The sequence below is a fragment of the Perca flavescens genome, chromosome 1 (genome assembly GCF_004354835.1).
Source record: "Perca flavescens isolate YP-PL-M2 chromosome 1, PFLA_1.0, whole genome shotgun sequence".
In the NCBI taxonomy this organism is placed as follows: domain Eukaryota; kingdom Metazoa; phylum Chordata; class Actinopteri; order Perciformes; family Percidae; genus Perca; species Perca flavescens.
Window position 1 is genome coordinate 29,327,483 of NC_041331.1, and position 27,141 is coordinate 29,354,623.

Here is a 27,141-nt window from a genome sequence, read left to right on the forward strand (position 1 = left end):
CTCCGCAAGAAAGCGTATTTTGCAAAATGTCAACATATACCTTTAATTTAACACAATAAATATGTATTGGTGGGCTTAGTAGTTACATAGGACCATTCAGGATGAAAAGGTAAACAAGATAAAACATGTTTTCAGCTGCACAGTTAATGCATCAATACGCAGCCACACAGTAGACACAGACCGTACAACATAAGTGTCTTTGCGCTCTACAGGGATCCCCTTACTTGTTCACTCTTTACCATTTGCTTTGCCTCAGAATAAGTTTCTTACAGGGGAAAATAGGAAGATGGGACATGGATATAAAAGCAGAATATTATAAGCTGAGGAAAGAAATCATAGTTGGTAGAGGAAAGAGAGGGATATGGATCAATCACTGGAGGGAGGGAGAAGGGAAAGTATAAAAGAAAAGTATTGAGTGATTGAACAAGCAGAAAGGGAACTGAAAACACATAATGGAGTGTGAAGTGAGATAAAAAGTTTTGTCTCTGTTAATGAAGCTCACAGATAAGACCATCAGGACACTTCTCTAATCTGCCCACTACGCTAGAATGAACACACATACTCATACATGCACACATGCTTTGCATAGAAATTGCCAGCCACGTAGGAACGAGAGTTATCAGATTCACCAGGAACTGAGGGATAAGGTGTGTGTGTGTGAGAGAGAGAGAAGGGAGAGAAAGTGGTGATTTTAATGAGGTCGCAGCTGTCTTTTGGTTTCAGTGTGCCACAGAAAGGTCAGAGACATTAGTATTTCATTATGTAGTAGAAAGCGGAATATAAGAGGACAGAAAGAATGAGGGTCTGCAGGGGGAGAGAGTTGGACGAATGTGGGAGAGGAACAGATGAAAAAAAGATGAGGAAAGGTAGAGACATGGAAGAGTTAGTGAATCTAATCTAATGGAAATCAAGCACGAAGGGAGACTCAGCTGGAAATGTGATTAAATTTTGGTCGCACTAACCTCTTCACATGTTGCTTTAGTCTGTGGCGCATCTGTCCATTTTTACTATTTATATTCTATCTGCCTAAATTGGGACAGAATTGTTGTATTCATCTTGAACATGTGCAACAAACAGAATAATCCTTTCTGTGTTCCCGTGACAGTTTGACAGTCAATGTTCTTTTGAAGCGCAGAATCAGTGGTTAAAAGGAAAATGAGGGTAAATCCAGACTTTATGCTGTGTGGCAGGAGGTGAGGCTGCATCCTACACACATGGATGGAAATATTACTCCAATTTAAAATAATAATCAGAGACACACCAGGAAGGGCTGCCTCTCTCCAATTTGATTTTATGCACATATCCATCCTCATGGTTAACCAGTAGAGTGTAATTTGGCTGGCGCATTAGCAGCCTCTCTCTGTGCTGTTCTGGTGAATATATATTCATTACAGCTCACACCAGCACATTCCCCTTACCATTTCACAGATGGGTGGTCAGGGTCACCTTTCCTACCTGCAACCTCCTTTTGCAGCCACAGCTTCCTTCACTTTTCCCTGACCTGTTCATTGCTTTCTCTTACCATTGTACTGTACCAATGGATTCTCCTCCATAGAGTTCTTTCTTGTTAATTCTATCAGTTCTATCTTCCTTTTTTTAAATTTCTATTATTCTTCTTCTGTTTTTTTTGCTTTAGCAGTCTTCTAATCACATTTTGTCAAATCTTTCATCTCTATAGATAATATAAGAATAGTTTAGGTTATTGAGAAGTTCATTCATTATTTCATGAATAACTAACCATGAGTGCAGTTCTCATTTGATTTTGTGGAGTTTGTGCCTTCACGGGGTGTTTGTAGGTTAATGACTTGCATGTGTTATTTAGATCACACTCATAGCTTTGTCATATCTAAATTAAGGGGTGCTGTAGCTCTACAGATTATGGCAAATTATGAATTTACCCCCCTGTGAACAAGAGTAAGCCGACCCCCCTCAAATTTGTACATGCATTTCTTTCAGCCTTCATGATATTCCACAATCCAATTAAGTGAAAACGTCATTAAAGCAACATGAAGAAAATAGGTTTAAAGGTTTATTTGTGACCTGTGTTGCTCCTGCTCTTCTTGCTGCTCTTGGAGCTCCGTCTGGAGGAGGTGGTGGCTGAGCTGTGCTCACTGAGAGAGTCCTGAGCGGAGGAGGTGCTTCCTGTGTTCTCGCTGCTGTCTCTCAGCATGCTCTCATAGCCGCTGCTGCCTCCACTGTGGTAAAACAAGGCTGTCTTCCCCATGGCCGGGGGGAGCTCGCCACTCAGTACACTGCTGTTAGATGCAGAAAGAGAACACAGTTGAAGGTGAAATCATAAAATAAAATGTTTTAAGCAGCACCAAAAGTATTTTGTGAGTAATTTAAATTTTGACATTTCTCAATGAACTTAGGATTCTACCTGTTGTCACTAGCATGGCCGCTGCTGCAGCGATGTGGTTTTCTGGGAGCTGTGATCTTGCTGTAAGGGGAGGGCAGCGTTTGGACCACTGCTGCCTTCTCCTCTCCCAGGCCACCTCCACCACCACCACCACCACTTCCTGCTCCAGGTGCCCCTCCACTGAGAACATGAAAGTAGGATAAAAAAGCAGAACCCATACACAGATTAGTTTTGGAATTTGTTTTAAAGTTGTTTTTTTTAGTTAATTGTTGACTGCAGAGAGCAGAGGGAATTGCGTCCCTGGTTGAAGTTAAACTGCAGATTTAGCAGCTTGCACCTTAGACCATCAGGAAATTGTTATGCCAGCTCTGTTTTTTTTTATATATATTGATGATATTCTTACATTACACATGAATGGTGCCTAAGGCCTAGAAACATGCGCATCATTACATCATGTAATTAACTCAATTTATATAAAGTAATCTCACGCCTGGTGTAATTTTCTTTGTTTGAGATGTCCTAATAAATGCTTGAAATGCAAAACGGACTAACCTTGCCCCTCCAACTCCTCTTTCCTCTGCTGGATCTGAGCCACCTCCCTGGGAATGACTCCTGGAACGAGAGCCTGCACTTCCCTGGAGGAGCTCCGAGATTCGACCGTTGACAGCCCGGAGAGGCAGCTTGGCAGCCAGGCTTCCCCCTCGACTGCGGCTCAAAGACTGGGTAGACCAGGATCCTGGGGAAGGTCCCTGCTGCTGCAGAGGGCTCTGGACTGAGCTCTGGGGCTGAGGAAACAGATAAATGGCTTAGGTGGATGGAAGAAAAAATGGAGGCCATGACCGCTTTAATTACTTGCATTGAGCATTTGAGTTTGAACTGGGTGGTTCATGTAGTTTTTGTCTGATGAGCAGAGTCGTGTTAACCTGACTCCGCCAGATGGATTGCTTCGCATTTGCTCGGCATATCCATCTGGGAACTTTCCGTTGGAGAACTTTTGGGAAGGGGCGGAATACTGGTTATTTGATTGGATGAACTATCTGTCACTGTCTATCACCTATGTTGGTAATAGACGGGCCAAATCAACCAATCAGATCCACGAAGCGTATGAAAATACAACCACAAGCCCGCCCCTGCTGCTGCAGGCAAAGTATAGCTCGTAAGCTCAGCATGCAAGCAACATGTCGGTAAAGGAGATTTGCCATTTGTGTAACGAGAATTTAGGAATAAAAGGAACCATTTCAGGTTCCCGGACCATATTCCAAAAGAAGGATCCAAAAGAAAAAAAGCATTAGCGAGCGGCTAACAGAATTAGGGCTACCGCTGGCTGATAATACTGGTTAGCTGATTGGATAAACCATCGGTCTATCACCACCTAACCCACCTCAAAACCAACGCTGATTGGCCCGGTCGTTTGGCTAACGGCTCCAAATTTTCTCTGCCTCAAGATGCCAGACTGATCTGCGAGTGGAAAACTGGAGCTCGCGAGATCAGGACAGTCTCACGAGGCTAGAGTCATGTAGTTTACAGGTGTTAAAATTGTGTTTATTTACAGCAAAGAAATATTCCATCCTACCTTTCCATTAGGAGGAAGGCTGGAGCTGCGGCTGGAAGCTTGGCTTAAAGACTTGGTGGAGAAGCTGAGAGTCTTGGTGCTGGATGCAGACAGACTCCTGGCCTTAGGACTGCTGGTCATCAGCAGCTTACTGACCGCTGAGATCTTTGACTGGCCGCTGGCTTTGGCTGGTGACTGTGGAGTGCTGCTTGGACCAGGACTGGCACTGAAAGTGAAGCTGCCAGTGTTTCCAGTAGGAGAAGATACTGGTCCAGCACGGGTGAGGCTGCGCCCAGTACGAGGCATGGTGCTGTCCCCCCTCACCCTCCTCCTCCTCCTCCTCCTCCTCCTCCCCCCCCCCTCTCAGGCTCCCCCCTCTCTCCAGAGAGAAGCAGTCATAGTGGTGTGAACCACTGTGGGAGCTGTGGGCCCGACCCAGAGAGTTGGTTCTGTTTGCAAGCTGTTCCAGCTTGGCGCTGAAAAGTCTGCTGCTGTCTATGCTGGAGCCTCGTTGTCTGGTGAGCCCTGCATCATCTACTGAGCTGCCCAGTAATGAGACTCCATGGCTGGGTTGGTGCAGAGGGCTGGCTGCCCTGTTCCGCTGGTCGAGGCTTGACTTACGTACCGGTGGCAGAGGTGGGATTCCCCCCTTCTTGTGGGAGAAAAAGCCCTGTTTTCCAGATCCTCTACAGTCAAGTGTGGCGTGGGGACTGCAGGGAGTTGAACTGGTGACGCCAAGATTACGGTACTCGATTCCATTGTCCAAGCCGTCGTGGCGGTTGAGACGATGCCAGCCGCGGGGAAGACTGGCAGTACGGTGGATATCTGGGCTGTAGATACTAGTCAGACATTCTCCATGGGCAACAACAGCGACCATCTCACAGCCATCCACCACTCTTTTAAAGGAATCTGGAGACGACACAACCTCACCACCTGAACTAGAGCTGCCATGATCCCCACCTGGTGATGGAAGAATAGCTGTTAAGAGGGAACATCAACTTCATGTTAAGAATCCTGTAAATCTTTTTCATTCCTTCATCACATTTCACCGTTTCTTTCCATCAGACCCGGACTGGCCACTGGCCAGCTGATTGGCCTGAAGTTTCAGCTAACAACTACCCTTCCCAAGGTGTGTCTATGTTTTGAAATAATGAAGAACAATACCTGTATACTCTGTCTGGTGGAAATATCTCCACTTACTTTGAGCTACCAGAGCTTCATGATAATCAACAGAAGTCCAGTGAGCTCTGAGGAACTGCCAGGAGCAAAACAAACACTATTCATTCTTGTAGCCTTAATTATGGAACTATAGTTGACTAACTCTTGAAACTGACAGACAATTGGCGTTTTTTTAGGCAGTATTTGTGTGTAATAATAAAACTAAAAGAAATGTTACAAAGCGGTTACAGTATATGTGGTCTGTTGTGAATATGTGGAGATTGGCCTTGCCTGACGTTTGATTCTGGACCTGAACTATTATCCCAGTCCGGCCCTGCTTACCATCCTTGCAGAAGCTCCTGTGGTCTCCGGTTCCGGCTCCAGCCTGACTATTTGAATGCTCTATGTCCCTCTTCTCTGGCTTCACTTCACATACAAGCTCCCTTGACCTTTCCTCCTCCATGCCACGCTTCAACCAGGGGTCTTCAAATCTCATCTCACTGGAGATAGAAGCTAAAAGTGGTACGTTAAATTTGCCTGGGTCTTTCATTAAGCTGGTCTTGGTAGGTGAAGAGAGAATGGTTGGTTCCTGTATAACCATGGGTTTGACAGTCACACATGGGTGCACACTGATGGTGGTCTTGAAGGGAGAGAGGTTACTAGGTCCTTTGAGTATTTGGATGTTAGTTTTAGCCATGGATGGAGGCATTTTCCTCAGCCTGTCTTTGTTTGGAGTTGCCTTATCACTCCCGTTTTCTGACAGCACCACCTGTCCTTCCAGACTCCCTCTTCTTGGGCTGCCACAGCTTTCATAACCACCCAGCCCCTCCACTCCGAACGAAAGGCTGTGGTTGGGTTCAAGTTCAGCCAGGGCCTCCCCTTGCTGGCTGCGGGACTGACTGAAGCTGTGGAGAGACTGGTCAGCTTCACTGCCCACGCTCAGATCACTCATCCAGGAGGAGATGGGTGAACCACAGTTAGACACTGTGGCTAAGGCTTCACCTTCTATCCGCAGCTTGGCCATGGCCACCTACAACAGGACACAATTCAATTTGGTATGGCATCTTCAAATCCAAAAAATTATGATTTATGTTTTATAAAAAAAAAAAGTTTTATATACATTTGATTGCCTGGAGATTGATAGGTTTATAGACCCCCATAATGGATTTATTGCATCCATCAGCCAATTAGACAATGCCAATGATGAGACAGAATGTCTCATCATTGGCACCACAGCCCTACTCTGTGGCCTTTGGTGGGTATTGTTCAGTATTTGGTTCTTATGGTTGAAATCATATCAAATCCATATGTGTGAACATTAGCTCTAGTTTAGGACACATATCCACATGCCAAATTAGTTGCTTAGTTGCTGTGCAAAGCGAAGTCAGTCACACTAACCTCTGCCATGGCAACAACATCTGTAACCCCTGAGGTTGTTGCAGAACCTTCAGCCATGTGATAATCCTCCACAGCTCCATCCTCAGCAGTACCGCTGATGACGCAGACGGATTGAGAGCCCAAGGCAAAGGCAGTGATGGAGCAACAGTCGCTTTTAAAGCTTATGATGCTCGTTGGACGACAGGTCAGGCCCTGGGTGTCCATTAGAGCTGTCACATCAAGGTCCTCCTCGCCTCCAGAAGCCACAGCGTAGACTAGTTCATCCTCCCCAAGTGAGAGAGATCCAACTCTTCCTACAGATCCTACCGGCCCTGAGGCTGCAAGTGGAGAGCATGAGAACCAAGTTACCACATTTGTGGAAACGTTGTTCATTTCCTAGCTGTTCATATTTGTCGACATGATTCTTCCTCTGTTTTTGCATATGACTCATATGACTTATTTTTTCATCTCACCCCCCTCTCCTTGTGTAAAAATAGCAATGTTTTACTGCAACTGACCATCCCTGTGCGTGTCCAGGGGTATTGGTGGGACGTCATCGTCGCACAGTGTCTCAGCTGATCCCAGGCTGGCAGACAGAGACTGAGTTGGCTCTCGGACTTGTGGGCTCATGCCCACCGGAGAAGTCCTGGACAGCAGGGAGTCTGTGGAGGATCGGCCGCTGTCTGCCGCCAAACTGTCTGCAGAATCAAAAACACACATTGTAATTCATTTTGTTTTCCACTTGCAAAATACAAGGAAATTGGCTTCACACAATGCCAATGCACATTTGGAAAGCCTGGTTATTTAACTGATAAACTGTGTTGTGCTCAGGCTAAGTATGTGACTATATTTTATATGCCTTAAGACATTTATGTAGACTGTATTATCGCCTCATAAAGGTGTTGGCATAAAACAGCAACAGCATTACGTGCAAGATTTAGATGCATTTATGGACACCCAATAACATCATTAATTCATATACATCATTAAGACTTAAGCAGTTCCAATAGTGCTCACAGTACTCTAAAGCATATCCAAAGTATAAACATATAGGAAGATGCATACTGTCTGAAGTCAAAGTATCCGTGGTCTGGCCATCTTGAGCCAGAGTGTGTGAGGACAGAGGGGGCGTTGCCGGCATCACGCCCTTCTGGGTGTACACTTTACACCGCTGGGACGGGGAGGACGGAGGCCTGAGGAGGGATAGAAGGATCCAACATTATGGAGCCGGTCTTTGGTACTACTGTCTTCTTACACATTTAGACTGTTTATTAGCCCACATACAACTGCATTGTTGCTGCTTACGGTTTAATTTAGTAATAATAGAAACAACAGCAAGAAATTATTGTTGTGAGGTTCTTTAGACATCTTTCAAACATCGTTTTCATTCAAACTGAAGTCCACAGTCAAAATGAGTGCCCACACATACTGTATATGTGTACTTTACCTGTAGTCTGAGGTTTTGGTCAGGCTGGCAATGCCGAGGCGCGGTGATCCTAACGGCCGTGCCTTCCCCTCAGTGTTACTGCCCACATTCAGACTCTCGCGGCTGTTGAGAGAGACAATACAGGAGACATCTCGACAATTAAAGTCAAATACTTTCCAAAGGCTAATAGCAACATCTGCAAAAAAAATAATTATACATAAACTCCACCTGTCCTCACCTGTCATGCAGGGAGCTCTTAGCCCTGTGCAGGGGGTTCGAGGTGATGCTGCTGCTTCCTGTAACACTTCTGGTACTAGTAACTATTGGGGAACCAGAAGTCTGTGCCAGACTGTGGATCATGGTCCGGGCCAGCTCTGCCTCCTCCACCACCTCCTTGATGTCCTGCAGCTGCTGGTCATTGGTCCTTCTCCTGGCTGCTGCTGCTGCTGCTGCTACTGCTGCTGAGGAGGATAACTGCACTGCACCTCCTACAGTACATGCGGAGCCCGCGGGATGTTGGACAAAACAATGTTTTTCAAACCCTGAACTAAAATAGGCCTTGACTTTATGCTGAATTGTCGAACTACAATTGTCACACTAGTTTACGGAAGCTTTCAAAGCCAGTTCTTGGTCACAAACGATTCAGGTCCTAAAAGTAAGTCTCTGGATTACAACATTTATATAAAGGATTGTGTAATGAATTAACCTGTTTTGATTTCTGTATCCAACACATCAGCAGAGCCAGGAGCAGAGGGAGCTGAGGTTGGGACAGCTGAAGGCGGACATGGCTCTTGTTTGGCGCCTTGTTTGCTCGCTGGAATCTCTTCAAAGGGGAACTTTGCCACCTGAACAAAGGTACAGAGTGATGGATGAAAAGGAGAAATGCTCCCTTCTTCATTTGATTTGATTGTTGAAAAAGGAAATGCTCTCTATTTCTGTCTTCTTTATTTCAAAATTAGAACACACTGTTATCCATTAGAACTTCAGTGGTGGTGGATGAGAATGAACAAGATCACTTGATCTGCTATCAACATAAAAAAACGGGTCCTGAAACAAATATTTTCAAAATAATAAGATAATGCCTTTTCAACTGTGTTATTTTGTAACACAATTGAAAGCATCTGTTTATCGAAAGGGACGAAAGATTGACACCATAAACACAAGCTGTGACAGCAAGCAAAAGGTTGAGCCATACAAACTAAAACAATTTTTCCATTAGAATAAAGTGTTCAACTTGTCAAACAACCTGTCAAACTTTCAGTACACCCTAGCTGCATCTCATGTCGCTTATTTAACAGCTCCTCGAAGTTGTTCTGTCCCTCTTCGGTGAAGGCCGTCTCAAAGCTCTTATTTCTGCCCCGAGAACCGAGGAGGGATCATCGAGGACGGATCATAGAGGAGCTATAGTCGAGGATACACCCGAACAGCCTTTCCAGAAGCCGTGCAGCTGAAGGAGTTGCTAACTCCGCCCAAACAGCTGACGTATTCATGTGACGCTTCATCTCTCTAAAACACATTTGCTTGTTGCCTCTCTCCTTGCATGATTTCCTCGCATCTCTCCTGTGCGTCTTTGGTGGGAGGGACTAAGACGCAAGGAAGGGAGGCAAGTGGAGGAGTCGCGGATGCAATTTAAGGGACATGAGGTGCACAGCATGTCTTTCGCTTCACTGGTATATTAAGTTGTTATTTACTTTTAAAAACAATAACAAAGACGACAGAAAACTCTCCTCACCTCCTCGCTGCCGTCAATGCAGTCCAGTCTCTCCTGCAGCTCAGCGAAGGTGTTGCACTTCAGGCACTCGGCTCCTTCCTCTGGGACAGGGGCCAATGGCTGCCCAAGCAGTGACTGACAGGGCTGAGGCAGGGGTTGAGAGGGGCCACTGGGCTGGTCCTCTGGCTGAGACTGCACCTGTTCCAGCAGAAATCACAGAGACGTAAGTTTCAATACAACAAACATTCTTCTGATCCCTGCTGCTTGTCTTAAACTCTAAATGTAAATATATTTAAATTACCTTGTTCTGGGCTCCAGCTGCCTGACTTTGACTTTGTGTTTGATGCTGCTCTGAAGTTTTACCTCGAAGCAAAGTGGGAATAATTGGCACAAATTCTGGTGGTCCCTCATTGTCCGTCAGCTCTCTATCTGACACCGCCGCCCCGTTCGGGCCCACATAGATGACCGTGTCACATGACTGCTCGCTGCTCGAATATTCGTCAGGGTCACTGGACAGTCGCAGCAACGGAAGGTCAGAGTCAGTGTCACCGCGGTGATGGAAAGGTCGCAGATGGGTCGGACGACGCATGCGACCCTCCTCGCAGGAGCTCTCTCCTCCAGAGGAGCTGGACGTGTATTGCTGAGGAGGGATAGAGACAGACAAGGAGGAGGCAGAGTAGGTGGTGAGAGAGAAAATTCCCTTTTTAGATTTGCAGAGTGTGAATTATTATTTATTTTTTTGCCTTTAATTGACAGTTTACACTACAGAGACGGGAAAGATGGAGGAGAGCGAGAAAAGGATGACGTCCATACAGATCCTGGACATTAACCTTAGCCAAGTAACTTTAATTGAATTCAATTATTCCTATTTCTATCACAGACTGGCACTTTAAGGTATCTACTGACTTCAGTTTTTTACTTTTTATTTTTCGAGCTCTGAAGCCATCACACCTTTTTCAGTTTGAAATAAGTGAGCATGAGAAGTGAAAGGTGAGAGAAGGTGTCAGCAGCACACGTGGTTCATGTGATGAAAAGGGAGAGGAGCGAAGAAGAAATAAAGCACAAGAACTCCAGAAATAAAACATTATGTGGTGCGATATCAAGAGCGATGTCAAGATTATGAGCAGGATGCATGTTTCATTGTTAAGACTGACATGGACACTAATTAACAACAGTTACGTGTCCATCTGTTAAAGCATCTTAACCAGTGACTTGAACTCAATGTATCTAAAGTTTTAGTTTCATGGGATCCCAATTTGAATGAAGCATTGAGGTTTCATCAAAACTCACCACTGTGACTTTAGTTTTCTTCTTTTTCATGCGGAGGACGCGGGAAGCAATCTGGATGGTGGAAAGGGTTTCTGAGAAATCTCTGGGTGAGGCAGAGATGTGAGCAATCATGGTGGTCCGGCAGTTCATGTTGCCTAGCGACTCCCTTAGCAACATGGTCAGCTTGCTGTCCCTAGTAACACACATACACCGAGATGTGAGCACTAAAGACACGTTGGAAATGCACACAGTCACTCAAAGTTGTGACAAAACTGGTCGATTTTCCAACCGACCCCCACGCATGGCTGACATTTGACAAATAATTATTAATAGCTTGTCTCGGTTACAGTCTACTCCGATGACAAAAACACTAGGCTAACACATTCATTTGCTGTAACTGAAGCTACAATATTTAAAAGGAAAAGTCAATAGTTATTATTGATTATGTTAACTGATTAATGCAGCTTAAAGACATTAAAGGTTTCCAAGGTTTCTATTCCAGGCTAAAGCTAACACAGTCTTAAAAGAAGCACTCTGGATATTATGTAGTCTAATATTGGGAGATGATCTATCTCCAAGAGAGAGATTATGCTCGCAGATGGGGGAGTAAAAGTAGGCTGTGTGTTTAAGAAAAGACTTTCTCCTGGGTGGGCTACTGCAATCATTCATAGCCGTGTGTGTGTGTGTGTGTGTGTGTGTGTGTGTGTGTGTGTGTGTGTGTGTGTGTGTGTGTGTGTGTGTGTGTGTGTGTGTGTGTGTGTGTGTGTGTGTGTGTGTGTGTGTGTGTGTGTGTGTGTGTGTGTGTGTGTGTGTGTGTGTGCGCGCGTGCGTGTGTGCTGAGGCCTGCAGGCCGACAGTGAGTAAAGCTCCTTTGTGGCCCAATGCCTCACGCTGCTGTCCCCCTTTTCTAAAAACACAGCCTACAGGCATGTCTCACACACGTATGTGTGCATTCACATGCACACACATACACACACACACACAAGTATGTATACACTCCGATCTTGACCTCATCTTTCTCGTCGATGCTCTACTCCTCTCCTCTCTTTTCTTCTTTCTCGGTTTGCTGCCTCAGGCTTCAGTAAACCCTCTTCTCTCTCCCTCGATTTATCTCTATCTCTATATCTCTCCCTGAGATTAATGTAGGTAAATTCACGACTCATGAAGTATTCATTTGCATGTTAATTCAAGTGCTGGGGACGTTGGATTAGATCTTACCTCCCAGCTTGTGCTAGATTTATTACTATCTTTTTTGTAACATGATGCTCTCTATGATTAAAACTTGCCTATAATGAAAGCATCATCTACATTCCGAGATCACTGCTACAAGAAGCTAATATTAAGGAGCCCGCTTGAAGAACCAGGTTGTTCACTCACAGACTTTTACTTGTGTATGACTGAGCTAATACATTAAGACAATCTAAACTTTACTCGTGTTCGCTGAAATGTCTATGCTTATGTTGCTAATATTAAGAATTGCAATGATTAGTTGGGATATTGGAGTGTAGTAGAGCAACTGACTGTGTCCCTGGAGTTGCTTGCATGACAAAGAGATTCCAGACAGCATAGGAGATGGGTTTCAATGGTAAAATTTAGGGAGCTGCAGACGGAAGGGGGACTTTGTCAGACAGAGAAATACAGCAAGCCAGATGGAAGTGGTCTGATTTTGGACAGGGAGCTGTAGAGAGTCCCTGATGAGATAGGTTAGGAATGTGAGAAGAGCCTTTAAATCTGCATGAGCATGTTGTGGCTGAAACGTTGTCTGTCTGCCACATTGAGATGCTTGGGTTCATGTCTGGGCAAGGGCCAAAGCTTTGATTTTGTGGTAACCGAGAACTGTCTGCCCTTTTTTCTTGAACTGGAAAGCTACAAACACATGACAATGTCTACTGATCAGCTGGCACCAGTTACCTAGCAACAGTACTGGAACAAGAGTGGGATTATAAGAACAGGATGGGACCCTATCCCAAAAGTAATGAAGCACTGAGAGACACTGTGATGAAGTTAATGGAGCAGAACTCTTTCAGTTTCAGTTGGTCGGTCCATCTCTTTGGTCCAGACTGAAATATCTCAACTATCAGTGAAATATCTTCTCTCTACAAGATGATTTCGCACAAATTTTGCTAGCCTACATTTTGAACATTCATGTTCCCCGCAGGATGAATCTTAATAACGATGGAAGTGAGGAAGTGAAAATTTCATATTGTTGAATAGTTTGCTTTAAGACCAAATACCTGCAAAATTCCCATCAGCCTCAGTACTTTCTATATAGAGCTAATTCGATAACTTTAGAATGCTAACATGCATAAATTGGATAATTAACAATATAAATATTATTTTCTTATTATCTGCTTACCTACTTAACAGTCATTGCTACCATGTTTGAATGCTGATGTAAGCATTTTTAGCATTTAGCTCAAAGCACCACTGTGCTTACTTAAAGTCAAGCCACACAGAGTTGCTAGCATTGCTGTAGACTCTGGTCTTGTTTTGTTTGTACCTCGGTTTCTCCAAATGCTATCTCCTTTAAAATTATTGTACTGTATGACGACACTGACCCATCTTTCTCTTATATTCCAAGGAAGAAGTTAATTCAGCTAATGGCTACCAGCTGCTCAAAAACACCTACAGAGAAATATTTTTATTAATGGCTAGTCTTATATATCCTGCTGAGTGTTCCCCTGCAGTGACACACTCCACCCGTCTCCACTGACATCCATGTTAGCTTGTGCTCCATAGCCTTGTTCAGTCATTTGTGATTCCGTGGTGACCGTTATGTTGATCCTTGGTTCTAGAGAAGTGGCAGTAACACGGCATACGTTGCTTAACCAGACCAAATCCCCTGACAATCCGACAACAGTCTGAGTCAACAGTGCCAAACCAGACTCTGCACAGCTTTGCTTGCAGCTTCAGTGTTAGGTGGCAGGTTGTTTTGCAATGTAAATGCAAAAGTTGGTGATTAAAAAAAACCAGCAGGAAGCACAGGGCTACAAAGCGCTTTAGGACTGTGGAAGAGGAAGGAGGAAGGAGGGAAGAAAAGAGGAATTAAATGGAGGTAAAAGGTAAAATGAGGACATTTACAGCTCTCTCCTCTATCTCTCCTTTGCTCTCATTGCCAGTCAGTTAACCAACAAAATGAATATGATGAATATGTAACAGCAGCTGTTGTTTATAACAATAAGTCTCAACTTGAAATCTCTCATCAGCTTCTCTCTCTTCCTCTCCTCCAGCTCCAAAACATCCTGCTTTCCTCCTCATTTCACCCTTTACTGCTTTTTCTCTGAAATTGTTAACTAGGCCTCTTGGATCGTCTTCTTTGTTTATACCTCAATTTCTTCTCCTTACTTCATTGAAAGCATCTTAGCTCATTTCCTTACTGCTCTCCTCTTCTACTCTCCTCACACACACTTGCAAACATCAGCTTACTTGTATGGGATGTGCTTGCTCCCGTTGACCAGGGCCAGGATCACGTTGCCGAGGGCAGATAGGGAAAGGCACAGAGGGGCCGAACTTGGCGAAGAGTTCTCCTTGCTTTTGCCCCCTGCTGCTCCTCCTCCTCCAAGTACTTTGACATCACAGCTACCCAGGTCTAGCAGGTGGAGGCGACTGCGACCCCCTGACACTAGCAAAGTGAGAAAATATTTTAAAAGACAGGAAAGACAGAGGATGCTGGAGTACAAATCAAAGTCAAGCAAAAATTCTTTCAGTCTTTCATTTATGTAGTGACCATTCTGCAGGTTCAATTTTTCCCAATTAAAATCCTGATAATCTTTTAAAAGGTGCTCAATAAAGAGAAGTGATTTGTGAGAGTAGATGATAAACAACTGAACTATATCATAAACAAACAAATTAAATTTCTGTGGTAGTATTTTTTTTCAGGAGTATAGGGAGTACACACACACATGCACGCACACACACACACACACACACACACACACACACACACACACACACACAGTACACAAACATTTCTGCCTTATTCTCTCACATATGCATGCGTTGAATACGAAAAGTAATTACGAGCACTGAAATTGTTATTATCAGTGATATTTTGATTTGTCATAGTCTCTCTTGGTCAAACACACAAAGAAGCTCTACTCCTGCATTTTTTATTGATGTAGACATGAGTGCATGTGTGATATGACTGTGAATTAATCTAACAAAACATCTATATAAGAATCATGCAGTCTGTGTATGTGTACAACTCTGCCAAGAATTCTGATGCTTAAACTCCTTATTTATCCATAGTGACTACAGGTAAATACATTGATCTGTCTATAATTGTTGTGTACACTCGCAATATTTCAATAGTAAACTGCATATTTGTGGCTGCTTTTATTCTAATATGATTAACAGATGGAGGTTGTTAAGTATTAATGTTAATAATTATTAGAACAAACAGTACTTACTCCCTCCTTTGCCTGTCTTTTCCATTCGATACTGGTATATGTGTAATGTAAACAGCATGTGTGAGTTTCTGTGTTCTTCTTCGGTGGTGTTGGGGCGTTGACTACTGTGGCGAGCTGCTATGGCTGCATCCAGAAACCAGGCTGCCTTCTCTGGGGTCGGAGCACGCAGTTCAGACTGGTTCTGGAGCTGGAAAAGGTGTGGGAGGAGAACAAAATTGTAAATTTAAAGAAGAATCAAGAGCCAGACAAGAGGGAAGGTACCATTTAATCTTAGCCGAGGCTCGGATAACCTACCAAGAAGTTTCCAATTACTGTTAATATTGTGTAATATGAGGATTTGTCATGTACTGGATTAACAGGCATATTCAAATAAAGCATTTTGCCTGCAGGTATCAGAGACGGAGATAGAGGGAAGCAGAAGTGAGTAAGACAGACAGAGAGAGAGAGAGAGAGAGAGAGAGAGAGAGAGAGAGAGAGAGAGAGCGTGTGTGTGTGTGTGTGTGTGTGTGTGTGTGTGTGTGTGTGTGTGTGAGTGAGAGAATGTGTGTGTGGTACTGCAGGATATCATTACTGATGAGATTATGTCAGATTAGTTAAGGATTACACAGATGTTCTTGTATCAGACTCTATAATCCTATAAACATAGAACTGCAGCAATATACACACTAGTTCACCCTCTGTCACTCAGTTGATTTTTGGCGCTCTTCTACATACACTCTATCCAGACTGCTATGTAGTTACTACCTTCAAATGAACAATACAAATTATAATGGTGATAAGATTAAGTGTCATAAGTAGCCTTTTGTTGTCTGAAACACGCTCATTAAAGTAGATTGATTTTAGTAAATTCAAAAATGTCCCTGTCAGCCAAGTCAATTTAAAAAAAAAGCTTTTATATAAAGACAAAAATAAATTTTGTCTTCGTACTTATTTATCCTTTTTTGTTTGTGGTGTCAAGTCTTGCACTTGACACTGTTTTTCTTTGATTCTGACTTAACCAGTCAGAAGCTCTAACCCTATTTGAAGTATAACAGCTATTTCTGAACCTGGTATTTTAAAAGATGCCTGGTTTATTTTGGAAGTGAAGGGACTCTAATAGCTGATACTAAAGCTCTCATTCTGTACCTGCTGCTTCAGTGTGTGCATAACCATGCTTGCACATTACACATAGCTACACAGTAGCTAAAACAAAAAAGAACTGCCTGAGGCTAAAGAAACAAAGGTAAAGCATATTGGTACAAGGCTGTTCATACACACACTCGCAGGATTTAATTTACAGCAGCCACATTACATCAACGAATGCTACACAATGTGTGCACGTGTTTGTGCCTGTGTGTGTTTGTGTCTTTACCTGCATGCCACAGATGGGGTCCTCGCACAGGTAGACTCCAGGTGACTGTCCATCCTGTAAGCTGCCTGTCGATACTTCAGACAGCAAGTCTTTAAGGTTCTCCTCTTTTCCCCAAACCTACACACACACACACACACACACACACACACACACACACACACAACACAATAGTTATAAATATTAGTTATTATAGGCAACTGATGTCAGATACAAAACTGCAGCACTACAGCTACTGCCACTACCACTTAGAGGCTGCTAGTAGCCTCCTTTTGTATCAGTAATGGCATCTGTTCAACTCTTCAAGGAACGTTTCAAATTGAGGTCTTGCCAGTAACACTGACCTCAACTGCAGAGACGCGAACAGAGAAGCGTGCTCCTGTTTTCTCCTTCCTCTCATTGATTAGCTTAAACAACCAGGAGATGGCACAGGGGATTATACCCAGGGTCTGGAGAGAGTCATCACGGCCAATCATGGTGTAGGATTTTCCTGGAAGAGACAGACAACAATATAAAATAGGGGAACAGAAAAAGATGTCAAAAAAAACATCATCAAAAAAGACTCCTAGGGAAAAAAAAGTGCTTTGTATGAATAACGGAACACTGCAACATAGTGACTCTATGCTACAGGCAATAAAGTTCTAAAGCTCTGTGGGTGGGTGGGTGGGTGGGTGCGTGCGTGCGTGCGTGCGTGCGTGCATGCATGTGTGTGTGAGAATTGTGTGCGTTTGAATGCCTGATCATGCATGTTCACCCGGAGCCTCCAGATCGGTCCCTTTGAGCCACAAGATGATGATTACCTCCAGCCCACACACACACACTGTCACACCTGCTCTGGCTGTCAGGAGTAGGAGATCAAACACACACTTAAACAAAGCCATATGTCACGCCTAACAATCACACCAACACAAAAAAACATTTGCAAAAAACAGAGGACATCAAAAGCCTGACTGGTGTGATGCAGGGTAGATAAATGTGTTCAGCTTTGTTCAGAGATAGCATGGAGGGGCGGTTGTCAGCTACACTGTAATTTTACATTGTTCTCCCTCAGTGTTTCCTGGAGCATCTAGACTTACTGTCAAAACAAAGATGCATTTCATGATTTGCCACAAAAACTTGTTTAAAGCCACGCTGGGTCATTGACTTTGATTTAACTGATTTACCAGTTGATTTCTTTAATATGACTCCCTCAGTCATAATGGCTCTATGTAGTATCGTGACCATAGAAACAGAGCACTCGAACAACCCTCCTTTTTCTTTTTGCCTTTCAGGACTGTAAATAAGTAGTAGAGTTTTAAATGACACATCTACGTGAATATGTGTTTCCTTCTGTTCTGACTATCACACGCTGTCAGGACGTGGTCAGTAACATAACACTGCAACATAGTGACTCTATGCTACAGGCGACTCTGTCTGTGTGTGTGTGTGTGTGTGTGTGTGTGTGTGTGTACACGAATAGACTTGCATCTGACTACCCATTTCTACAGCCACGGGCCACAGGGCCGAAGATAAATGCTCGTTGTGTTACTATCCCCATTTTAATTAGGAAAAAGGTAATGCCGTTATAATGCAGCCTCATTAAGATCCATGGCCTTAGGTGAGCTATTTAACAAAGAATGATCTCTGTTTAAACCGTAACCAGCAATGTCAGAGCCACTCCACAGCATTAATATACAGTAATATTGATTAAAAGAGCAAACTCGTTTTTGATGGATCATATAAAAGCCCTTGCAGTATTAAAGCCAGATAATTTTGTTATGCCTGTCATTTAACAAAATCAAACACTGACAATAAGAAGTCTGTTTTAGGGGCATGTTAGGCATATTGGTTCGCACAGTCATATTATACACTATGAATCATCATCATAAATCACAACAGTCATTTTCATGTGTCAATATTTGAAAGCTGAATAATAAACATGTAAACATGCTGAGATGCAAAACATTGATCTAGACCAGCTGTCTGATGTGTACACCGTGTCGGGTTAGAGTCTTGAGAGATCTGTGGTGATTATATGTGCATTTGTTTGTTTGATCTGTCCTATACATGGGCCTTTTTGAGAAAGAAGTGGGCAGGTTCTGCTCTCTGCCTATTCTTTAGCATTCTTGTTTGAAAATGTGTTGACCGAAAGAAACATAAATCCTGACATAGGTCTTATTTTCATATCTGGCAATCTTTCTCATTCCTAGACTTACCATGCTTAAGTGCGCAGTTGTGTGCACTCATGGTTTTCCTGTGCAATGAGGGTTTGTTATGGACATCACAGGTGTGTGTTATGCCTTTATTATTAGAGAGTGTACCAAAACCCCAGGATCAGTGCTGGGCTACGAGGTGATGTTGGGGTATTGGCTACATTTGGTATAGAAGTATCACATGAGAAAACTAAAACTAACTAAACTAAACTGCTGAATTTGTTTTTACAACCTGTGATTGTCTGACTGCTCATGTTTGAACCTTTGTTGTAGTGACTTTGCAATGTTCCCATTCTTAGCAATTACTCTGAGTTATTGTAACCGATGGTAATGACATAAAAAATGACAAAAATAAGACCCAGGTTGTAAATTACCAAAACTACTAAAATACAATATATAAATGAGTTCTCTTAATTAACATATTCGAGTTTGCATTTTGGTTTTTACGTAGAACGTTATCACAGTTTGTTCCAGTAAATGGCTCAGCCGTTACAGTTTTTTCCGATTGCTAAACAACAGTGGGCACAACTGGAGTCACATGTGCAAAACTCAAACTACAGTCTGCACTACCAACAGTCACCTGTGCTAAACAGTTCACATCAGCTGCAAAACAGGCTCAGTGCAGCCAAACACTCAGCACAAGCCTCACTGAGATAACACCCACTGTCACTCAGAACACACTGAGGGTAAAAACACTAGCTTCAAACACCAATACAGAAATTACAAACTTTTTCATCTTTACAGTTTGAACTATTTGAGTGACTTGACACTACTCAACAGTTTATTTAAGGAAAAAATATAGATTGTATAGCATACCAATTTTTACATAAGGTAAAAAAGAAGGAATGAAAATCAGCAGTTTTCTTCAATAAAGTATTTTGTCTCTAGAAATTTATGGAATTACTGGGGGAAAAAAACTAAAAGGTACAAACGTAACAGTACCAAAGAATAGTGTGACTAATCCTGTCTCTCTCCAGCATCATGTGGCAAGTTTTCTTCATCACATTGGATGTCTGCATCATCTCTAAATACTAATGAATGTGGTGTTTCTATTGCTTTCACCACCATTACTTTCTGAAAAACAGTAAGAACACAGTTTTACTATTGTAAAGATTTTGTGTTTTTCACTTTTTTTTATAGCTGTGTAGATAACCTCAGACATCTTACCTGGACATATTGGTATCTTTGCTCTTTTACCTGTTTCTCTCAATTGTTTCATTCTTATTTGGTGTTTGTTTACAAAAAAAGGCTTTCTGAGCTTTCTCTGTATAAATACCGTATATGTTCACTAACTAGTCTAAAACAAGACACCTACTTAGGCTTTCAGCTAAAATTGCAATCAGCAGTGTTTGATAGGCACCAGACTGAAATCTATTCTGTTTTGAATGTGTGGTTAACAGTTTTGACAGCAGTGTGTTAGCATTTGAACAAAGTGCTGTAAATCTACAGTGTTGTGCACGTTGTGGTTAAAGTCATGGGATAAGTGTGTAGAGTTGTAGTGTGTAGAGAACAAACTAGAGTTTGGTCCACATGAACTGCTGCTGTGCAGACTGTAGTTAGAGTTTTGCACATGTGACTCCAGTTGTGCCCACTGTCGTTTAGCAATCGAAAAAAACTGTAACACAGAAGGGTTCTCTGCTGAACTGCAGCATTTAAACTTTCTGCTTTTGTCCTCTGCCAGCAGTTCAAGGGGTCTTAGAAACTCTGTATGAAGATCACAAGCCAAGAAGGGTAATGCTGATTTCATGTACAGGGATAAACACAACAGGGGCTGAGCTATCTGTGTGTGTGTGTGTGTGTGTGTGTGTGCGCCAGTGCATGTATGTGTGTTCATGTTGCAGTGTGCAGTAAGGGGTCCTGACCCTTTTTAAGACAGCTTCTCTAAAAACCAGCTTCAGAAGGATTAGAACGAGAGAAAAGAATACAGAAACACAGACAGAGCAGACTGAGAATGCTCTCAGCGTCAGCAGACACTAATCCTCTTCTTTCTCTCTCTGATAGATGAGAGCCAGTGAGAGACAGCCAAATGAAAGACTGACAGACACACTGATGGTCAGACACACACTAAAGATGACTCACAACAAGCCACACATACTCTGATTTTGTAGTCTGCGTTCATGTGTGTGAGAGTTACCCAGCTTGGAGTGTCCAAAGCAAAAGACACAGCCATCTGCTCCGTTCACCACTGACTGAATCACCTCGGCAACCGTTCCCGCGCACACCTCCGCCTAGCAACAGGCAGATACAGAGAGATGAGGGTCAAGAAAAGCATAAATACCTAAACCTATAGATACACTTGGTTTGTTAGAGCAGTGTTTAAAGGATATATTTGTGGTAGCCATAGAGGGTGTTAACATTTGAGTGAGATTAAAAAACAAGTACTGTAGATGATGGGTGTGTTTCTCATTAGTGACGTTCTTCCTGCATTTAGCATTAACACTAAGTCAGCAGAATGGGAAAGCATCATGTTATGTCGACTTGGGAGCTTAGTGCTTTATTCCAAGATATGAGTTATTCCTATTGCTGTTACAATTAATCCAAAAAATACCAATTTTTATTACATATTAGTATCAGTTGGTTAACTAGGGAAAACAAATACATACAAACAGTGTTTAGCTCCTTTTACATTTTTTATTGACTCTATCAGTGCTAAAGGAATAGTTTGGAAGTTAGCTTAGCACTAAGACTGGAAGCAGGGGGAAACATCAGATAGCCTGGTTTCCAAAGTTCAAAAATACACCTTATCCAGTCACTATAATGTCAATCTATCTGTAATTATTTTAATAAAACACTGTCTCACAGTGTAATGTCATAAAATGTTTTGTTTAAATCACATCCAAGTCTTTTGTTTTATAAGCTCACAATCTTTTATCATACCTGTGATGCATCAGGAGGGAACGCAGCATCAAAGGTGAACATCTTTGGAGGGACCTGATTGGCTCCTGCCTTTTTCTGGGAGGCAGTGCTTGGTGTCTGATTGGCTGAGGGTTCCATGATGGTGATTTGTTTCTTCCTGTGATCCACTTTAAGGAAGGAACTGGACTCTGCTGCGTCCGACTGAGACACTGGGCACACACGCACCATCACTTTCACCTGAGGGTAAGACACAGAAAACACATATTCAGATACTGGTGAACAACATTATAATAAAATAGGACAAAGACACCTGCAACGTTATACCTCACAAAAACCCAATACAGATGCAGAAGTTCAAGAAAAACAATCGAAGGAATCAGACAACCTTCACTGTAGCACTGGTTTTGTCATTTTTCTTCCAAATGAAATTATTTCGTATTATTTAGAAACCAGTTAAAGACTACTGTAATCAAAAGGCAAGCAGGGTGGGTTTTTAATATAAGCCATTACAGGTTTCTACCACCCCCTCACATGCATTTCATATTTCTTCAATGTGATTTGTATTTATGTGTGTAAAACAAATTGGTAAGTAATAGTAACTGAGTGCTAAAAGTTGTAGCTAGCTAATAACTTTTTAAAACCTTGTTGATGCCTTTGCAGTTCCATATATTAGGGGTGGAATGGTACATGTATTCGTATTGAACCAAAATGGTACGGGCGTCACGGTTCGGTGCATGAATTTACACAGAGAATACACGATATAAAAATAAATAAAACACGCATGCAAATTAATTAATGTAATGCAGAACTACTGTTAGATACGCAGGTTCTTTAGGGACACCTAATCTGTAGCCCCGCCTTAGCTCTGAAGCTAGCCTATGTAGCCGAGCTCCACCTATGTATGCAGTTTTTTGTCAGGTCGACGGTCCAGTGAGTGATTCAGAGATAGCAGTACTAAGGAGGAGTATGGCGAGTGGTGGCGACCCACAAGAGTTAGAGGACCCGCCGGACTCTTTAAGATCGCAAGTTTGGGAAAATGTTGTTTTCCCAGTCAGTTCCAGTAGTACAGGCGAGAGAGTGGTGGATAAGACGAGGACTGTGTGTCGGCGTTGTTCAGCAGTTGTTGGGTATGTGAGTGGAAATACATCATGCTAACGTATATCTGACGCCATCACTAGAAAGAGACAAAAAAAAAAAAACTGTCCAACTTCTCCTCTCTACAGTGCTTAACCAGCCTTTGGATACACATACAAATAGGGCCAAAAAAATCACTGAAGCAATCGGGATTTACATGTCATGTTCAATTCTCCCGCATTCACTCGTAGAGGAGCCTGTCCTCAAGTATTTGCTGTATGTACTTGAACCTCGTTACAACCCCCTGTCTGTGGTTATAACATGCCATCCCGTCTCCACATGAGGCAAACTGTTGTCCCTTCCATGTACAACCAAACACGGACGTTGATGGAGCACGAGTTGTCAGCTGCACCCTCCGTTTCACTAACGACTGATGGTTGGACTTCTCGTGCTACGGAAAGCTATCTCATGGTGACTGCTGATTCTATTGACTGAGTGGGAAATGAAAGCGTCAGTTCTACAGACGCGGCCCCTGTATGAGCAGCACACGAGCACTCACCGAGCTGAGAAGCTACAGGAGGTTGTGGCAGCGTTGGTAGAATTTCTTTAGAAATAGAATAATAACAATATTATTCTATGTAATTTGCACTTTCATAAATAAGAGATGCTGTATTTTCAGTTTTATAGCTGATTGTCTTATTTTGTTTACAAGTAACAGATGGAGTCTGGAGATGATGTGGGGTACTTATTGTTTACTGTTTACATCTTACTTTACACACTTCAGGCTGTTGCAGCTAGCTCAGGGGAGAGACTATATGACACTAGGTGGTACAGCCTGAGACATCTGCATTTTTGTTTTGCTTTTCCCTCCATTGTACCGAACTCGTACCGAACCGTGATGTCTGAACCCGAGGTATGAACCAAACCGTGACTTAAGTGTACCATTCCACCCCTAATATATGATATATATATATATATATATATATATATATATATATATATAACTCATCTATTAATATTTTCAGCCATATTGGCATCACTGCTTAATCTTACCCACTTACACTTTCAGGCTTTTTTCTGAGGAAACCTACCCAACAACTTTGAACAGATTTGTTCATTCTGAGGGTTTGTAGTTTAAAGGCATTAAAACTCATCTGTGCCTTAGCGGAGACAAAAGACTCCCAAAGAGTCACAACATTTAGCTGTTTAGTTTTTTAAGACTTTCGTGAATATGCGCTCACATCACCTTATTCGCCCTAAGTGCTCCTTCTACCTTCCCCTCCTTTACATGTCACTCTTTCCTTATCTCTTTTCCCTCTATCCTAATCCCTTCCCTTTTCTCTCCTCAGCCTTCCTGTCTACCTTCAGCTCACTGCCACATATCAAAGCCTGGAATGTAGGAATCCTATTTTAGCTTTCTCTTCTGCTCTTACTGCCACTCCTGTCATAAACTGTTAGCAGACACAATTTACCGTCTGACAGCTACTGTTGTTTTCTTTGATATCAGAGCAAGCAAAAATGCTGCGTCATCAAATCTGAGTGAGTTCCAGAACATCTTACCACATAAACAACATTTTCGCTGTTAGTTTAAGATGTTTTAAAGTTTGAACTACCAGTCTATTATTGCTCTCTTGCTCCTCCTTTTGGCTCATCTGGGTGAATTAGTCTTTGTCTCTTTTACTCTTTTGATCCATCACTGTCTATATCACTCTCTGTTCAGACTGTCTGCCTTATTCTTTCCGTTTGTCACAAAATCTTTCTTCCTGCTAAATGCTATATGATTATCCAGAAGATTTACCCCAGATTTTCCCTTCTGACAATTGGGAGAGAGGCATGGTTAAAGCAGATGACTGGTGCAGAGTGTCAGATGCAATGAGAGCTTTATGGATTCGGTCTTAACCACACCAACTGTCTCAGAGACTGATCATCAAATATATTTGATATTTACACTGTGACATTGGATGGATTCTGACATGTGTGGGGATAGTGATAAATTATCTAAATCTGATTACCTTTAAGAATTATACTTTAGTGATGGTGGTCTAGATTTTTTTGCTTTCTGTCACCCTTCCAGTGGTTGGTAGTAATGCATTACTTAGTAATGCATAAATCCTTCAAATTCTTTCTAAATACAAAAGATGTGATGTGTGGGAGTGGATGGTTTTGGGTTAAGGGCACATTTGACATAGCAGAGCTAATTAACAAGTAATGTATTGTAACCAGTGTTGGGCAAGTTACTTCCAAAATCATTTGAGAGTAATTAGTTATATTACAATATTACTGTCTCTGAATTGCAATGCGTTACACTACTTTTGCATTACTTTTGAGTTACTTTCACCAAAATAACAGCGGAAGTTTGACTTGGCAGCTAGCTTGAGAATTTCACCACTGGATCAACAAGGTCTCATCTTTATCCACTTTAATACATCACAGATTATTCATAATATTTTGTATAATTAATATGAATATGCAAAGTAACTAAAGCTATAAAAGATATAGATATATAGATAAGTAAAATGTACAATAGGCAAGTAGGAGAAAATGAAAATACTCAATTAAAAGTACCTTACAGTTGTATTGAAGTAGACTACGGCATTGTTGTAAAATGTTTGTTTAAAGCACTTGAATAAGAAATTCATGTTTAGTTTAAAACAGTCTAAAGGAAATTGTCAATTATAGTGTGATTAAAACTCACTATTTACATTATTTACAGTACTTGATTTACAGCTGATATGTGAAAAAGTCCACAACCTTATTTGTTTAACAGTAATTTAGTTTTACTGCGAACCGTCACAGGAAGTGCTTTTATTTTGAAGTAGCCTACACGGAAGTTGTCGGTTGTGTACCTTGTGTACTCTTGCTAGCTTACTGAGATGCAACTGTTATGCATGTTGTTGATGCAACAAATACTGTCTATGGATGCAACATGTCCGTCAAGCTAAGTTGCTCACTTTCTTGTTTGTAAAACTGCAACTGTAATAATTATTACCGTTCATGACAGAAACATATTGAACAGTAAATGGTCACAGTAGAGGACAAGCGTTTTTGGTCGCCAAGCCATTCCACTACAGAGTTACTCTCCACGGCTGATAAACTGCAATGATTTACGTGTAAGCAAGCCTAAACATAAATTCCCGACATGTTTAAATCTGTCAACGGCTCGGACACACTGCTGTCCGCGCTGACGTAGGCCTACCGTCACCTGTTGGAACACAGATGTTATGAAATAATACTCACGGCTTTTTTTCCCTGTGAACAGATGCTTCGCGGTGTTGGGAAATTCTTAAAAAATGTTGCGTTAAAATGTGTTGTAACTCGCGTTACTGAAATTGTAACAGGTAATAATATTACCGAAATTTAATTAGTAATGCGTTATATTACTGCGTTACAGCAAAAAGGAATACATTACTGTAATTGCGTTACTTTTGTAACGCTTTACTCCCAACACTGACTGTAACTACTTAAACTAATGTGATTACTTTCTTAATGAGTAACGTGTAATGAGTAATTGACTACTGTTTTCAAGTAACTCTCCCAACACTGCTTTTTTCTAACATCAACAATAGAATGCTTTAAGAAAACAACACATGTGCGTGTTTCATTACTGTCAGTCTTTCAAATGTTGAATCTTGCACTAGGAAATAAATATAACAATGCAAACCGTGAAAGCAAATGTGGTTCTGCAAAGTAAAAAAAAAAAAAATAAGGATTGTAAAGACAAAGATTCTAAAGAGTTTGACCAGACTGTAAAAAAAAAAAAAATCTGTGGAAGTTCAGGCCAAATTGGCTACAGCTCTGAATGCTGACGGCAAAAAATACATAGATTGTTTTGGACAAGACAGTTTAAGGTATGACAGATGCAAAAAGCTAAAATGTCCTAAAACAGAAAAACAGCTGACAGTATACAATACACAGGCTGACAGGCAGAAGATATGCAATTTCCCATCCTTCCATTCTTGATGTTGTGAGGTGACAGAAACTGAATGAATGCATCATTAGTTTTGGCCTCTGTGAGACTAGACTGCCTAATTTTGGGAGGCATTGCAGGTTCAGTTAGGCCCTCAATCCCCAAAAGAACACCAATGTATGGATCACACAAAAGATCCAAACAATGAATGAGGATTCAGTATCTGTGTGTACCTGTCAGTGAAGGATGGGACAGACTCTAGACCTCTAGACCCCGAAAAGGATAAGTGTGGCATAGAAAATCAAAGGATGGAGGAATAATAGTGTAATAGTATTCAAGTACTGTATCTCTGCAGCGGTCAAAGTCCTGACATTTATCATAGATTGAGAATACACAGGATACTCTGTTATATTATATTGTTATTTTACTCAATGTCTGCTAACTTGACATTACCTAATAGTGTACTATGACAAATAAAATAAAAAAGATATTAGATGTATTTC

At 42.0% G+C, this 27,141-nt stretch overlaps 1 protein-coding gene across 1 annotated transcript in view; it reads right to left on the reverse strand.

Moving 5' to 3' along the window:
* Positions 1 to 27,141, reverse strand: part of kif26ba (kinesin family member 26Ba) — an 87,507-nt gene that overhangs the window by 5,977 nt on the left and 54,389 nt on the right. The window contains 22 exon segments of the mRNA XM_028574472.1: positions 2,041 to 2,255; positions 2,381 to 2,495; positions 2,955 to 3,114; positions 3,933 to 4,093; positions 4,127 to 4,244; positions 4,246 to 4,871; positions 5,412 to 6,099; positions 6,468 to 6,784; positions 6,965 to 7,144; positions 7,512 to 7,639; positions 7,894 to 7,995; positions 8,111 to 8,360; positions 8,579 to 8,717; positions 9,605 to 9,670; positions 9,885 to 10,223; positions 10,883 to 11,045; positions 14,279 to 14,474; positions 15,262 to 15,448; positions 16,613 to 16,729; positions 16,954 to 17,099; positions 20,936 to 21,029; positions 21,679 to 21,894. Coding sequence (XP_028430273.1) covers positions 2,041 to 2,255; positions 2,381 to 2,495; positions 2,955 to 3,114; positions 3,933 to 4,093; positions 4,127 to 4,244; positions 4,246 to 4,871; positions 5,412 to 6,099; positions 6,468 to 6,784; positions 6,965 to 7,144; positions 7,512 to 7,639; positions 7,894 to 7,995; positions 8,111 to 8,360; positions 8,579 to 8,717; positions 9,605 to 9,670; positions 9,885 to 10,223; positions 10,883 to 11,045; positions 14,279 to 14,474; positions 15,262 to 15,448; positions 16,613 to 16,729; positions 16,954 to 17,099; positions 20,936 to 21,029; positions 21,679 to 21,894 — 4,723 coding nt within the window.